We start from the raw sequence: 15,608 nt of genomic DNA on the forward strand, positions 1-15,608 counted from the left end.
TATTGTGGGAGAGCTGCAGTTTCAGTGTTAAAACTGATAGAATAATAGCTGTCTGTGGTTCTATATGGGCTGTGGCAATCATTTAGAAAAATAATAGCTCGCATCAACATATTGAAAAAAAAAAGAACTATGAACTAGTTCATTTTTGGAACTGTGAACTTAGTTCAAAATTTTGAATTATGAACTATGAACTGAACTAGTTCATTTTAAAATGTGTGAACTGAACTTTGAACTAGTTCATGTAGACAGTGAACTTTCCCAACACTGTAAACTAGTGATGGGAATAACGCTCTAAAATAAACGTTGTGACTAACGTCATTACTTTTTTTCAGTAACGGGTAATCTAACTAATTAATATTTCCATAGTTACCGTTGCTGACAATTAAATGTGGCACGTTATGAACTGAAGCTGCTCATTGAAGCTGTTGTCATTCGACTCAGCTCTCAGTCACCGGAGCTGCAACGCTGTTTTTTTTCTCTTTGGTGAGGGAGGGGCGAGACAACTGCATAAGCGATGATGATTGGCTAAGGTAGAGTAAGAGTTTGTAAGCCAATCAGAGGCAGTGTTCAGTTTACACACAAACCACACACACACACACTAGCAGAGGTGAGCTGCTGCAATGGCGAGTCTGGAGGGAAAGTTCACGTTTTCAAAGTGGAAGTACAGACACTACTTTAATCTCTTTTGTCTACGTCCGTTGTAAGCAACTCTAATCTAATGAATCATCTCTCAGCAGCACACGCTTCTACAAAACTAACACTGTTGACACTGATGATGATGACAGCAGGCCAGGTGTGGCTAACGTGAGCTCTGCTAACAAAGAAGGACACAGAGCTGTCCGAGCAGCTACAGCTGGATTTTTCTCCTCCAGCTTCACAAAGACTTGACACAGGCTGAACTGAATGCAATGATAGGCAGGTATGTTGTTGAGAACATGCTCCTGTTATCAAAAGCTGACTCAGACTCCTTCAGAGCACTCACTGGCAAAAATATCGGGGAGAACAGGAGCCGGTCCGCCATGCAGAAAGACATATTCTAAGGGGCCGTCCACACGTACAAAAATGATCTTTCTTTCCTCCGTCTTCCTCAGCATAGTTTCAAGAATATTTGTGTCCATAAGGATCCACTGAAAACGACCGAAAACGCTGTAGTATATATTCCAGGCCTATAGGTGGCGCTTGACATTCACCAAAAAAGGAGAAGAGACAGAGCATGCGCAGAAAGCTTTCACTCTGTAAACAAACAGACAGTAGACAGAGAAACCAAACACAACAAGAAGAAGAGGAAAATGGCTAGTGCAAGGAAACCAGAATCGTTCGTGTGGACCGATAATGAGGTCGAACTGCTGCTGAGACTCACACTCAACTACAAGGAGAGGAAGTTGCAAGAAAGGCTCAATATCTTCTGCAGCACGAACGCGAGCATGTAAAAAAGTGCGTTTTCAGGATCCGTGTGGACAGTCAGTCTAAGCGATGCAGAACATGTGCGTTTTCGCAAAAGAGCGTTCTCGTCTGGACGGGGCCATAAAGGGATATTCCGGTGTAAGTTAAATCCATGTTCTAACACACCGTGAAACTGTGTTAGACTCCCTCTCGAGAGAACAAGTTAGCAGACCGCTGATTTACGGAGTTTTATCAACCTCAGAAACGACCGCACGACAACAATACACTGCAGTAAATGGATCACCAAATTGGATTTCTACTGAAAAGCTGAAAAGCTGACTAAATTTACCACTCTTCTGCAGCAGCTTCCTGTTGACGGGAAGTCCCGACGAGTCGATTACCGAGTGCAGTAGAGTTCCGCGGCTCATGGATGAAAATGTATGATTATGACTCCATGGAAAAGCAATCAAAGTTCATATGTGTCTTACCTGCCAGTTTATAACAGTTATTATCGAGAGCGGACAGGGACAAGAACAGAATTGAGCATTCGGGACTTCCCCGACCCGGAAGCTGATGGAGGAGAGTTAAAATCTGTTTTTAGCTTCCCAATAGCTTCCCTAGCTAAGCTAGCGGAGGTTAGATGCCCCGGACTATGTGCTGAGACCCTATTTGTACTGTTGCTGAAGTTTGGTGCTGTTCTGAGCATTATTTGTGGCTTTTTGGTGGCGGTTTATATTTGGATCCATTTACTGCAGTGTATTGTTGTCGTGCGGTCGTTTCTGAGGTTGATAAAACTCCGTAAATTAGCGGTCTGCTAACTTGTTCTCTCGAAAGGGAGTCTAACACAGTTTCACGGTGTGTTAGACCATGGATTAAACTCACACCGGAATATCCCTTTAATACATGGATCCAGAGCACGCTAAATTGAATGCCGAGCTCAAAAGGGGGAAGAAAAAGAAGTAAGGCAATAGTTACTTTCCCTGGTAACTAGTTACTTTTATAATGGAGTAATTCAGTTACTAACTCAGTTTTATCTGAAAATACAGCCCGACGTCCCCCAGAATTTCACTATCCATCATCTTTTCAGTTGCGGGTCAATGCTGAAGTGGTGAAAAGAAAATGATTTGTCAGATTTCCTACGTTTATACAACTCTCGACGTAGAAAACAACAATATAACATAATTCCAGCATTCCAACTAGAATCTGTTGGCTAGATTTTTTTTTTTGATTTTTCAATGACGCAACACTAAAATGTGAGTTAATAAAGTATTTTGAGCTGTTTGTCTACATGCTGATTTAAACTGAAATCTCCTCATTCTAACTTGCTTGGGCTAAACTGTAATTTAAATAAGAGAGGGTTTAACTTGTTTCCTGTCTACTGTACCGTAGATTTAACCAAAACAACTACGTCTATTTGCCAGACCCTCTCCACAGCAGACATTTTGATTGCTAGAGCAGGAAGAGCACAGGTGTGACCAGTGACGTTAACGATGGCTCCATTCTATTAAATATCCCAGGAAGCCGCATCAGTGAGTGAGCAAGCACAACACCAGAGCCCAGGAGCAAGTTCACCTAAATGGAATGGAGCCATTATTAATGATATGAATTGTGCCTGTGCTTTCGTGCAAAATTTCAGTTGTAAAGGATCTACTGTGCAACCCTTTGAAAACGTACACCACCAGATGCTGCCGTCATTTGACTACAGCCGTGTTGTTAACCGGAGAAGAAGGCTGTCATACATCCTATAGGCAGCGAGGAAGTACAGCTACAGGTAAGCTCTTCATATAACCCACTACACAGTCAAACTGATTTTTTTTTGCTGTCTGAACATTACAGTGTCTGCATGAAAAAACTAAAATATTCAAGAGTCAAGTAATGGGAAATAAGAGCGCACATCAACACTTTCCTTAAGACCTACCTGAAGCGAAAAGCAAAAGGGACATTTAACACCAGAGTGTTGCTAAACTTTCACAGAGCCATTGTTATGATGGCAGAAACACCCAGCAGAGCCACCGTAATCAGATCAGCGCTGGTGTGTTCAGTTCAGCGAAGCAGACACACCTGAGGCTTACTACGGAACAGAGATGTCACGGTGTGGCAAAGGGACAAGTGCTCATACCCCCTTTAAGATCTAAATGTGCGCCCGTGTCTGACCATCAGGACCATCTTGACCATCTTCACAAGACAGAGGTACAGAGACTGCAGTGCCTATATGAAAGAACCTGCTCAGCGGCATAAGCAAGTAGAACTGGTTTCTCTTGTTGGGGCGTCCCCTTTATCCATGCCAAGGTAGTCTATTCAATGCCTCCTGTCACATTCTCCCTAACCTCGACTCAAGAGAGACACAGCCCTCAAGCTATTCTCAGAGAAGGTAAGAACAGCATGTTTAAATATATTTATACATACATACATATATTGTATAAAAAAAAAAAAAAAAAAAAAAAAAAATATATATATATATATATATATATATATATATATATATATTTTTTTAGATACATACAACATAGCGCAATAATTTACTAATATGACAGAAATGATCAGAACTATTTAATAGTTCTGTAGAAGTCCCTTCAGGACTCATCAGGAAGTCATTGACAGCTCGCAATGGCCAAAAGAGAAAAAATAAAGGGGGGCACCTTCTCTGTGGTCATCATCACTCCAATCTTCAATAGAGGACAAAAAGAAGAAGGAGAAGAAGAGCAGCAAAAAAAGAAGCAAAGTGTGTGTGTGTGTGTGTGTGTGTGTGAGTGAGTGAGTGCGTGAGAGTGTGTGTGTCTGTGTGTGGTTAGATCACGAGTATTACCCCTGTCCAGGAGGTACTGGACCAGCTCTCCGTTATAAAGGGTCAGGTCCCTAAACCTACAAGGTGTTACTTTCATAGTGGGATTTAAATAGGAACTGCTCAAGCTGGTAGCGAGGAGACTCGCCTAGCTTCGCACTGCCTACACCCGAGCGCCTACACTGCTTCCTCAGGTGTGGGCCCTGACATTTACATTTGCATTTGCATTTGCATTTACATCTCAGGCATTTAGCAGACGTTTTTGTCTGGATCGTTAGCTGCTATTTCTCACGGATACCTTTAGTACATAAGAGCTGTGAATTTAGTGCTAACTAGTGCAGTGCCCGTAGGAAATATGTATTCCTATAGAAAAGTGGGAGGTTAAGGAGCTTTTTCATGGATGGCCAAATGAGGCTGTGTTTGAAGGTGGGACGTCAGGGATATTTAGGTTTGTTGTGAAATCCGATATTCCAGGGTATAATTGGCTGTTTTTGACTATTTTTGATTTTGCCATTATATTTCACCTTAAAAGCTATTTACTTGGTGTCATTATTTTCAGCACAACCTCACATGTGTGACTGTACAGTTATTTTTTTATTTTGACATATTGTATTAACACAATGGACCTAAAATCACAAAAAAAACATAAAATCCGAGTAGAAAAATATATGTTTAACAAACCATTTTTTATTACTTATAATGCAAATATAAATTGTTGTTTGCTAAATATGTGCATACATTTTAAAAATGTACAAAGTTATTTGTAACTATTTACATTTAAATGCAGGCAATGCTCAGGTCTGCCTGAGCTCCTTCCAGCTGAATGAAGAGCTGCACTGCCTGCTCCACATTCAGCTTCTCCTCATTATTCTGACTCATTAAACAAAAAACCGACTCCACTACTCACTAAATACACAACACCAAACACTACATAACACACTAAATACACAACACCAAACACTACATAACACACTAACTACACACTCCAAACACGCTAAATGTCACAAATCTCTCAACTCTCAATATCGCTGTCTACACACCGACCGTCGTTGCCTGTCAATCATCCGCCTCCGTCCCTCTCACAACTTCCTGTTCCTCAACAACCAAACTTGCTGCTTGGACACTTTCGTGACAAAAGCCTATTTTTATTGTTTCTTCCTGCACCAGACACAAAGCAAACGTGGTGGCAAAAGCGTGGTGGACATTATTTATCCTAAGTCCGGTTTTGGACGTGCCGGTGCGTCCGGTCCGTCGCCTCGGGAGGTGGGCCGTGTGGGTGGGTTAGCAGAACACAATGGCTAGCGGCTAGCAGCTAGCTACACACGAACATCCACAGATTCCGATTCCACTTTGTTGTCCACGCGTCTCCGGATCTCCTCAGACCCGAACAGACTCGGTCTGGACTCGTTTAGTCTCATTAATCCACAACAATCAGTTTAGATGCAACGAAAAAAACGGGATCGAACCGCCGGCAAAATCTTGTTTCTTCAGGTATGTCGTGGGCTAGGGCTCTGCAGTGATTGGCTCTGGTGCGCACGTGACTGTGTTGGCTCTGGTGGACAATGCTCGTTGGAATTTGTAAAGCATTTATGAAATAATTTATTTATGGTATCACTGCAGTCCAAACAAATGCGACTTTGCACACCCTTGAACCACGCAGCAGCCATGTTGAAACTCTCAGGTCAGTCTGATCCTGATCCGCAGAGGTATTTGAGGCACAGATACACACACACACACACACACACACACACAGACAGAGATTCCTTGCTTTTATAGAGAGATGACAAGAACATTCCACAGGAGGGGGTGGGTTGGGAGGGAGTCATGATATCAGTGGCGACTGGAGAAAAATATTCTAGGTGGGGCTGTGTGTGCCAGAAGCTTACAGTAACTTTCCCAATAACAGAACCCAAACCAAAAGATACCATTGTTTTAGGGATAAACAATATTTACCCTTTAGAAACCAACAGTTTGACGGATGATGACAATTATATGAGATGTATATTAGTGAATACTCTTAATACAAAATTAAAGTTCTTGAGAGACATTAAAAATAACTATATACAAAGAAAAACTGTGTCATAGGAACATAAAATGTAGCAATTGGATTAAATATATAAGTAAATACTTATTACAATACAAGTTCACTATATGTTTGTATTATTAAAGAATTTGTTGAAGATTATCACAGAAAAACTGGCAGAAGAACATAAAATGTACCAACTGGTCTCAGGTCCAAGTTCTTTAACAGTTTTTTTCTGTTAAAGTTCTCCTTTCGAAGGGGTTTAGCAAGAGAGATATTACAGAATGTATGTGTAGCTGAAGCCCTGTGTGTTCTTGTTCGTGTCTACTTGACGCAGCCATTACAATTTCCTACATTTGTTTCTGGTTGCCAGGATACTTAAACATATCCTTGGGTTGATATTTCCACTGCCCCAAGCTTATCAATTTGACGACGCTAATTGGCTAAATTATCCATTGCTATGTGTTTATTTGTCTTAGCAGCAGTCTACCATTGGCTGAGTTGCTGCAGTGCTGGGGCAAGGATTAGGGTTAGAATGTGCAGCAATTGTTTATTTTAAATGATAATTTTGGATAAAATAAAAAAATATATATTTTTAAATCACTTTCCATCAGGGAGGGCAGAGCCCTAGCGCCCCCTATCAGCCAGCCGCCACTGCATGCTGTGCAGGGGAGAGGTGAAGTCTGAACAATGAGTCTTTTGCGGAAGATGCCGAGCTATTCTGCTGTCCTGCCATTGAGCCGTCTCAGTGGAGTGAGCTGTCCTGAAGCCTGACTGATTTGGTTAAAGGAATTCGTTTTGAGAAAGATCGACAGTTGAAAGACAGACAGGTGGTTGCGATAGAGTTCCAGGGTTTTAGAGAGGAATAAAGGAAGAGATACAGGTCTATAGTTTCGGATGTCAGCTGAGTCTAGACTTAGACTTAGACTTAGATTTGTTTGTTGTTGAGATGTTTGTTTTCTACTCCAGCCTGCCCCGCATAAGCTGCTGCAGTGATTGATGAAAGGTGCATGTCTTAACTTGTCTAACCCTGACCCACAATGATAGAAATACATCATCCCATAGTTACTAAGAAGTACTACAGAATTTCATGGTTGTCAACAGTGCAGCTCTGTTTACAAAAACTGCACCCCGTACTTACTAAGTATTTACAATATATTTTGTTGCTTCTTTCCTTTGAAATAAAAATACCTTGTAGGTACCAGTGCTTGGAAAAATATTTACAGCATAATTTATTTCTTCTGTCATCTAAAAGTCACAAAGGTTACTCTCAGTTAGTATTGTATATGTACTGACAGGACAAAATCACACCATATGTTCAGAGGAATTACATGCTAAATGTTGAGAAATGTATGAAGTGTTATCATTCAAGATGCAACAAAAAATAATGATAATAATAACTTTATTTGTATAGCACTTTTAAAAACAGAGTTTACAAACTGCTTTGACAAAACAAAGCAAGATTACAATTGCAAATACAAAGGTGATATAAATACATTTGCATGAAATGTCAGGCCTGGACTAAAAGGAGGACTCAGATGCAGAGTGAGAACAGTTCAGGCAGGCTTTTATTCGGAAAATTCACTTATCTTCCCTTAAGATAGAGTGACAAACCAACAGGCTGTAAAAATCTCTTTCTCAACTAGGCAAACAGGATAACAAGGAAACAAAATCACTACTAAAGGAGCAAAAGTAAAAGGGTGAGATAATAAATTATTAAACAAAAAACACTCCCAAAGGAGGCAAGAAAAATGCCTCTAAAAAGAGACAAACACAAGCTCTTCTGCTAATCCCTTGGTCGGGAACTATGCAGCAGGAAATATGATGATGCCTACATAGACCTTGGTTTAACTGTGAACACGGTTGGAAATGAAGAAAGACCTGTGTTTTATGCTTAAAAACTCTGGCAGCGGACAGCATGAAACAATTTTGATAATCAGGTGATTGTATGCAGAATGCTGCAACTCATACAGTGGTTTATACAGATAAATAAATAAATATTATCAGGTTCTCAATATCATTTCAATTCGGGGTGGGGGGAGGGTTGAAAAATGCGATCATTTGGGACGAAAAAGTGGTCATTCGAAAAACAATAGGGACCTTGCAGGTAGTCACCTGAGTTTCATGTCATTGGGACAGACCAGTGTGGAGTTATGCAACACTTTGCGTTTTGAGGAAAATGTACAGGAAGTTGTTATTTAATAACCTCAATATTGTTTGAAATATCAAAATTCTTTTAATAACTTTTTGTCAGGAGAGTTCACAGATGCTGTGTGCAAAGTTTGGTGCAAATTGGTGAAATAACCTGGGAGGAGTTCAAAAAAGTAGGTTTGCAACATTTTGCGAATTTGCAAATGGGCGTGGCCTATATCACGAAATTCAACACAATTCAGTGAACACGTAGATATAAGGTTTTTGAATGTGTGCCAAAGTATAAGTGATTTAAAAGCCAAAACGCACTTTCCTTGATTATAGTGCCACCTAGTGGTGGAAATTGAGGACGACAATAGATTATATTCCAAGTCTGGTGAGTTTTGGGGGATGTTCAGGCAGTGAAAAATTAGGTGATTTAAAAGAATTTACAGATCCTGCTTGCCTTATCTCCTTAAGCAGGGCGCTCCAAAGTGGAGTGGCCCTGATGGCGAAGGCATGGTCATGGAGAGGGGACCAAGGGCTTGCTGGTAATGACTAATATGGGTTGGGGGGCTGAACAATATGATATCTGTTTTGGTGTTGTTAAGCTGAAATTTGGGCCATCCAACTGTTAATATCTTTAGGACAGTCTGAAACAGCAGCGAGGCTTCCAGGGTCACCAGGCCTCAGCAGAAGGTATATTTGTGTGTCGTCTGCATAGCAATGGAACGATACGTTGTGGTGTTTAATAAACTGGCCATGTGGGAGCATATAAACAGAAAATAAAATCAGACCTAAAATAGAAACTTACGGTACACCATGGGTAATGGGAGTTGTAGTTGAGGAATAATTACCTGTGGTGACCGAGGAGGTTCTGTCTAAAAGAACTATGAGTGCATTGATTGCAACTCATAGTTACTGTTTCCAGGTTCCATCCTTGCAATTCATACATGCAGTAAAGAATGATGAAAGGTGGCACATTTACGACTCAAAATTCTTGGTTCTCTTTGAAGCAATTATTATTTCCTCAGCTGACAACTGCTTCTGGCAGATTCACTCTAGCTAGTGAGCCAAAACAGTGACGCGTTACTGGCATCATTGATTGTGTAGCTTAAGTGCAACATGGAGCTTAAAGGTGTAAAGAAAAAAAAGAAAAACAGGAGAATTAACTTTGAGTGAGTTTGGAGGAAAGTCAGAGGTATGGAACCATTTTAAACAAGTCATGGGCAGTGACAACATGTGTGGCGGCTTTGTCGAGTGCATTAAGTGCGGCACTTGTTGCATTATTCATTAAAATAATTCTAAACAGATTTCTGTACTTCAAACAACTCAGAATTGTAGTTGAGAACGTCAGTTATAACAGCACACATTAAAAAAATGTCGGGTTTAAATCTGGCTCAGGCTCATAATCGAAAATCCTAGAGAAGCTATTCAACAATAGGCTAGATAACTTCATCAACAAACACAAATTGCTATATGACAGCCAATATGGATTCAGAAAGAACCACTCGACTGCCTTTGCTCTAACTGAGTCTGTGGAAATCATTACTGACGCTATTGACCATAAACAACATTCAATAGGAATTTTCATAGACCTGAAAAAAGCATTTGACACCGTTAATCATGATATCTTAATAGCTAAACTGGAGAGATATGGCATCAGAGGTGTAGCACTGCAGTGGGTCAAGAGCTATCTACACAAGAGATCCCAATATGTCAAAATGGGTGATAACACATCGACTAGCTTGGACATAGTCTGTGGGGTCCCACAGGGGTCAGTTCTGGGTCCAAAGCTGTTTATACTATATATAAATGATATATGCAAAGTGTCAAATATTCTGAAATTAATATTATTTGCAGATGATACAAATATTTTCTGTTCTGGGACAAACCTGAACCAACTTGTGGAAACAGTAAATCACGAAATGGCCAAACTTCATGTGTGGTTTAATATAAATAAATTATCATTAAATCTTGAGAAAACTAAATACATGCTATATGGGAAAAAAGGCTGCAACAACAGTACTAACATTCAAGTAAACGGAGTGAATATTGAAAGGGTACATGAGAACAAAGTACTGGGAGTAATCATCGACGACATGTTAAGTTGGAAGCCACACATAAGACAGCTAAAAAGGAAGTTGGCCAGGAGTGTGTCCATACTCTGGAAAGCACAAAAAATATTAAATCAAAAAGCACTTCACCTGTTGTACTGTGCACTCGTCTCTCCACACCTGCAATACTGTGCAGAGGTGTGGGGACACACATATAAAGGCTCCACACAGCCTTTGTTAATACTCCAAAAAAGAGCTCTGAGAATCTTACATTATGCCAACTATAGGGCACACACAAATCAGTTATTTATTGAATCAAGAATACTTAAACTATATGACTTAATAAACTATCGCACACTACAAATGATGTACAAAGCTGCTAACAAAAGCCTCCCTCATAATTTGCAAATACTCTTCCTAGACAGAGAAGAGAGACACAATCTCAGAGGGAACATGATTTTCAGGCAAAGTAAAGTACGAACTACGTTAAAATCCTTTTCTTTATCGGTCAAAGGTGTTAAACAATGGAATGTGCTAGAAGAAGATGTCAAAAAATCAGCAACACTAAGTGGCTTCAAAAAAAAGTATGTACATTCAATCGTTGATCAGTACAGATCAATACTAGAGGGTTGATAAAGGTCAGAGTCACGAATCAACAGACACTGGGCAGACACTTTGTTGAGACGGCATGTGAGCATAACAAATACCATTCTGTACCCAAACAATAAGTTGAACCTGAGAAAATTGTATGGTCCAAGGCCAATGCCAGTTGTACATGGCAGGATGTTGTTATAATGTGCATCAACAATGTGAGATAACTTAGGTACGAACACTGTGCCACTATTGTGAGTTATCACAAGTTCTTCTGAGCTGTGAAGGACTCAACCCTGTAAATCGGCACACAAGAGTCATTCGATTGAGATTCATTTAATATTGTCCAACTACGTTCTTAACCAATCAATCAATCGATCAATCCACGATGGAGTTGCTGAGCTGGTCAATGAATGCCATCGACAGAGTGTTCTCAACACGGCGTGCGGGTTCTGGTGAACCGACATGCCCGGACGGGACCTTTATGTCCGGCTACGTTATGGATGGTTGGGGAAAGTGGAGAGTCATCTGCCTTGCCGCACTGGATGTGGAAGATGTCGAGGACGTGTACATGTTCACGTTCATGACAATTGGAACGATCGCTTTGGGATTTGGAATCTTTATGCAATATTGGAAAATGAGAAAGATCGCTACTGAGCAGACCAGTGCGAGGGCGGACAACGCCAATACTCGGAGTGCTGTGGTCGGGATACGCTCTGACATCTCAACAATCCGCGACTTCGTGATACAGATGCGAGTTGATGTAGCCACCAATCGGGAGGACATGGCGAAGCTAGCAGCCATAAAAGCTGCAGAGGAGACTGATGAATAACATGAAAATGCATTAAAGGGCTCTTACACCATCCCAACACCATCTCAACAAATAATAAATACACTGGACTTTTGCTCTCTCTCAATTGGATATTCTGACTTTGTGGCAAGCCTGGCTATAAGATGAGGCCATAAGATGAGACTGTTGTTCACTCATGATGGACTAATATGGACACATGTGCAGACACACATGTAATCTGTATGTACTGTCTAGAGCTTGAATTCAGCTCTATATGCTACTGCTGTAATATGTTTTGTCAAAGGTCATAACAAAAGAAAAAAAGAGAAGAAAAGAAAAAAGTAATTTGCAAAAGACAAGAAAAGATCAGAATGAAGATTTTATACTGTGGGTAATGGGGGCGGGACTTGATAAGCTTTGGCTTCTCCCGCTTTTCCCTTTCGGCCATGTGTGTTGTATTATTTGAACAATGATGAAATGTGATGCTTATGAATTGACATGTCCGAAACAAACAACATAAATAAAATAAATAAATAAATAAATAATTACAGATGATGTGTCGGGTCGGGTCGGGCCGGGCTGTGCTCGGACACAAAGTGCACAGGCTCTGGTCGGGTCGGGCTTGACTTTTTTGGGCCTGATCTAAGCTCTAGCTGGGACACCAGAATGATAAACTTTCGCTCATTTTATCAGATAAATCGTTTGCTTTGTATGATGTCACTTTCCGCCTACAAAGCAAATGATTTCATTGGTCAAGCATGTAGTTTCGCAGATGGAATTCCGCAGACGACAAAGTGGTTCCGGATTTTTTTTTGCCACACGAAAGTTCCACCCTGGTGTGCAGGCTCCCATTATAACCCATGAAATCATTTTTTATAAATTTCCTTTTGAATATTCAGCATGGAAATTCGCACTTGGTGTGAAACGGCTTTTACTGAGTTTGTTCAGTCTGTTTGCGTCCTTCGCTTTGATGCCCACATCCCAGGACCCCCCAGTGAAGAAGGTGGTGCTCGCAACAACAGACTGATAAAACAATTATAGTTATGCAATGCTCTAATCATTGCAAATGATAGAGTGGTAACTACAGCCATAAGAGACTTCACACTTGACTGGGAATTTGCAAAAACAGACTTGTGGGCATCTCTGCCTTCAATCTGTATGTGTTCAGGGCACCTGCTCAAGAGAACATGGACAACTCAACTGAATGGAGATGAAAATGGCAACTACAAAGTTGTTGTTGTTGCAGAATGTTTCACAATACAACATGTTGTATATAGAAGTATATAAAGTAAAAATTTAAAAAAGGTAATTGTTCACTGTGTGCACGGGCATATTGCCTCGATGCTGTGTGCTCATGTCCGTAAACATGGGCTTGGTTTATCTTGACCATTGCATTGCACTTTTTCTTGTCAGAGGTTTTTTTTTTCTGACAAACACTGAATGCATTAGTACACCTGCACTAGTATTATGTGATAAGGATACATTTAAGATCAAAATGATTTTTTTCTGACATGACCTATTTTTGATGCTTAGCATACATGCTTGGATGAGCAGTTGAAGTAAGATGCATTTTATGTTCTATTATTTATCATCTGTAACTCATGATGTAGTTATCAAAGTGATCTAACATCAGTTTCTTTTTCTGCTTCCACAGATGTCTCCACCAGCTTCCAAAAAAAGACTGTTTTTTGCAACAGTATCTGCTCTTGGCCTGATCTGCTGTGTTCTTACATTCTACATGTATTTTGAGTCTCCACCTTCTGTCTGCCAAATTGCATCTCCATTGCCCGAAGACAAGGATTATCCAAATGAAAAGCCCATAGTCCTGGTGTGGTTCTGGCCTCTTGGTGTGAAGTTTGATTTCAAAGATTGTTCTAAATACTTCAACATTGACAGCTGTGTTCTGACCGATGACAGATCCCTCTACAACAAATCAAAGGGAGTCCTTTTCTTCCACAGAGACATTGATGGGTATTTGTTAAACATGCCACAGGAGCTACGTCCAAGTTTTCAGAAGTGGATTTGGTACCATCTGGAGTCCCCAACGAACACGTGGAAGATACCAGGTCTGGAAAACCTGTTCAACCTCACACTTTCCTACAGAAGAGATGCTGACATCACGATGAGGTTTGATCTCACTGTCAGAGAAACACAAATGAAAGATAACTTTACTCTGCCCAAGAAAGACAAACTGTTGTGTTGGATTGTTAGCAACCACGACCCAAACACTGGAACAGGTACAAGAGAACAATATTATCGTGAACTGTCCCAACACATTAAGATCGACCTCTTTGGTGCAGCTTATGCAGGGTATCTGAGCCTTGAAGAGTACTACCCAACTGTGGGTAGCTGTAAGTTTTACCTCTCATTTGAGAACTCGCTCCACAGAGACTACATAAACGAGAAGGTTAACGGACCACTTGTGGCTGGGACGGTCCCTGTAGTTTTGGGTCCACCCAGAGAAAACTATGAGGAGTTTTTTCCCTCTGACGCCTTCATTCACATAAATGATTTCCCTGATGCAAAGTCACTGGCTGACTATCTGCTCTTCTTGGACAAGAACGATGAAGAGTACATGCGTTACTTTGAGTGGAGGAAGTTCTACTCAGTCACTCCTCATCTGCTGGGAATGGCAAATGAATTCACTCAGCCCGTCTGTCTCGCCTGTGACTACATGTCAAGAGACGAAGGCTACAGTGCTGTTCATGACCTTTATGGGTGGTACTTTTCATGAAAATGGCAATAGGAAAATATATTGATGGTGGCCCAAACATGCACATTAATACACAGATTAGTAGCTGGGGAAGCCCCTACAAAAATATTTTCAAATTTCTTAGAGGTCCTTTCAGGCCATTTTGCCACACCTAATCCTGAAGTTAAAATCAGTTTGATTATTTCCCCAGAAATCAAAGTGACATTTGACCCATCAACCATTGAGTTTGTGAACGATAAAATGTGGTGGCATCAGTTGATTGCCAAAGGAAAACTAAGTTTACTCTTGTCACTTGTATTCTGTTTGTGCATTGCTCAGATTATCACTGCTTTGATTCATCTGCTGTGTCTGTGTGTTTTTATTCATTTATGCTTTGTTATTAACTTAATAAAAACCATAATAGAGTTATTTCATGCTCTTATATGTGAATGTCACAGATTTGGATACTTTTTATTTTATTCTAGATAGACAGAGAGACAGACAGATAGGTAGATAGATGATAACGAGAGGTACAGCAATGCTGTACATCATCACCCCACGTTCACCTTTATCTTCTAGAGCATCCTGGGTAATGAAGTCTGTTTTTAATGTAACTCCAAATCAAATGAAATTAAATGCAGTTCTCCTTTTAACTACATATTTTACATATCAACAGTCTTTTTGAATAGGAATGTTAACTTATATTTCAACTTATTCATTCTTACAAATATGTTCTTTCAAAATAAATTCTCAACAAGTACTATATACAATAAAATGCTTAAGCAGTTACAAAATTAGTACTGCGTTAAATAAAATAAAATGTTGAGGTATTGTGGAGATTAAGATTCAAGATTCGAAGTGTTTGGTGTCATATGCACAGTAAAGAAACATGTTCTCAATTATGCAATGAATTCTTCCTTTTCTGTCCACAGAATGCCAAAAGTGTAATAAAGAAATATACATCTGAAATATACTTTCACATGTGCCTTTTACACATGGCACATGTGATAAATAAGAAAGAGCAGCAACAATATAATAATAATAATATATTATTATTATTATAATAATAATAATAACTATACAGCTGAAATCTGGGCAATAACTGTATGTATGTGCACAAAGGTAAACAGTAGGGACAGTCGTGAGGTAGAATTAACTCC

The 15,608-nt window shown here is 40.1% G+C and overlaps 1 protein-coding gene across 2 annotated transcripts; it reads left to right on the plus strand.

Annotated features, from left to right (window-relative positions):
• The first annotated feature begins 3,009 nt into the window (after nucleotides 1–3,009).
• On the plus strand, nucleotides 3,010–14,903 carry LOC115578387 (alpha-(1,3)-fucosyltransferase 9-like). 2 transcript variants are annotated; one of them, XM_030411335.1, is made up of 2 exons: nucleotides 3,010–3,154; nucleotides 13,411–14,903. In XM_030411335.1, exon 2 carries the CDS (start codon nucleotides 13,411–13,413, stop codon nucleotides 14,488–14,490), a length of 1,080 nt encoding a protein of 359 aa, XP_030267195.1. In that variant the 5' UTR covers nucleotides 3,010–3,154; the 3' UTR covers nucleotides 14,491–14,903. The 2 variants fall into 2 exon arrangements, with proteins under 2 accessions (XP_030267195.1, XP_030267194.1); XM_030411334.1 differs by lacking the exon at nucleotides 3,010–3,154 and adding an exon at nucleotides 3,613–3,754.
• The last annotated feature ends 705 nt before the right edge of the window (nucleotides 14,904–15,608 follow it).

The sequence above is a fragment of the Sparus aurata genome, chromosome 3 (assembly GCF_900880675.1).
Source record: "Sparus aurata chromosome 3, fSpaAur1.1, whole genome shotgun sequence".
NCBI classification, from domain to species: domain Eukaryota; kingdom Metazoa; phylum Chordata; class Actinopteri; order Spariformes; family Sparidae; genus Sparus; species Sparus aurata.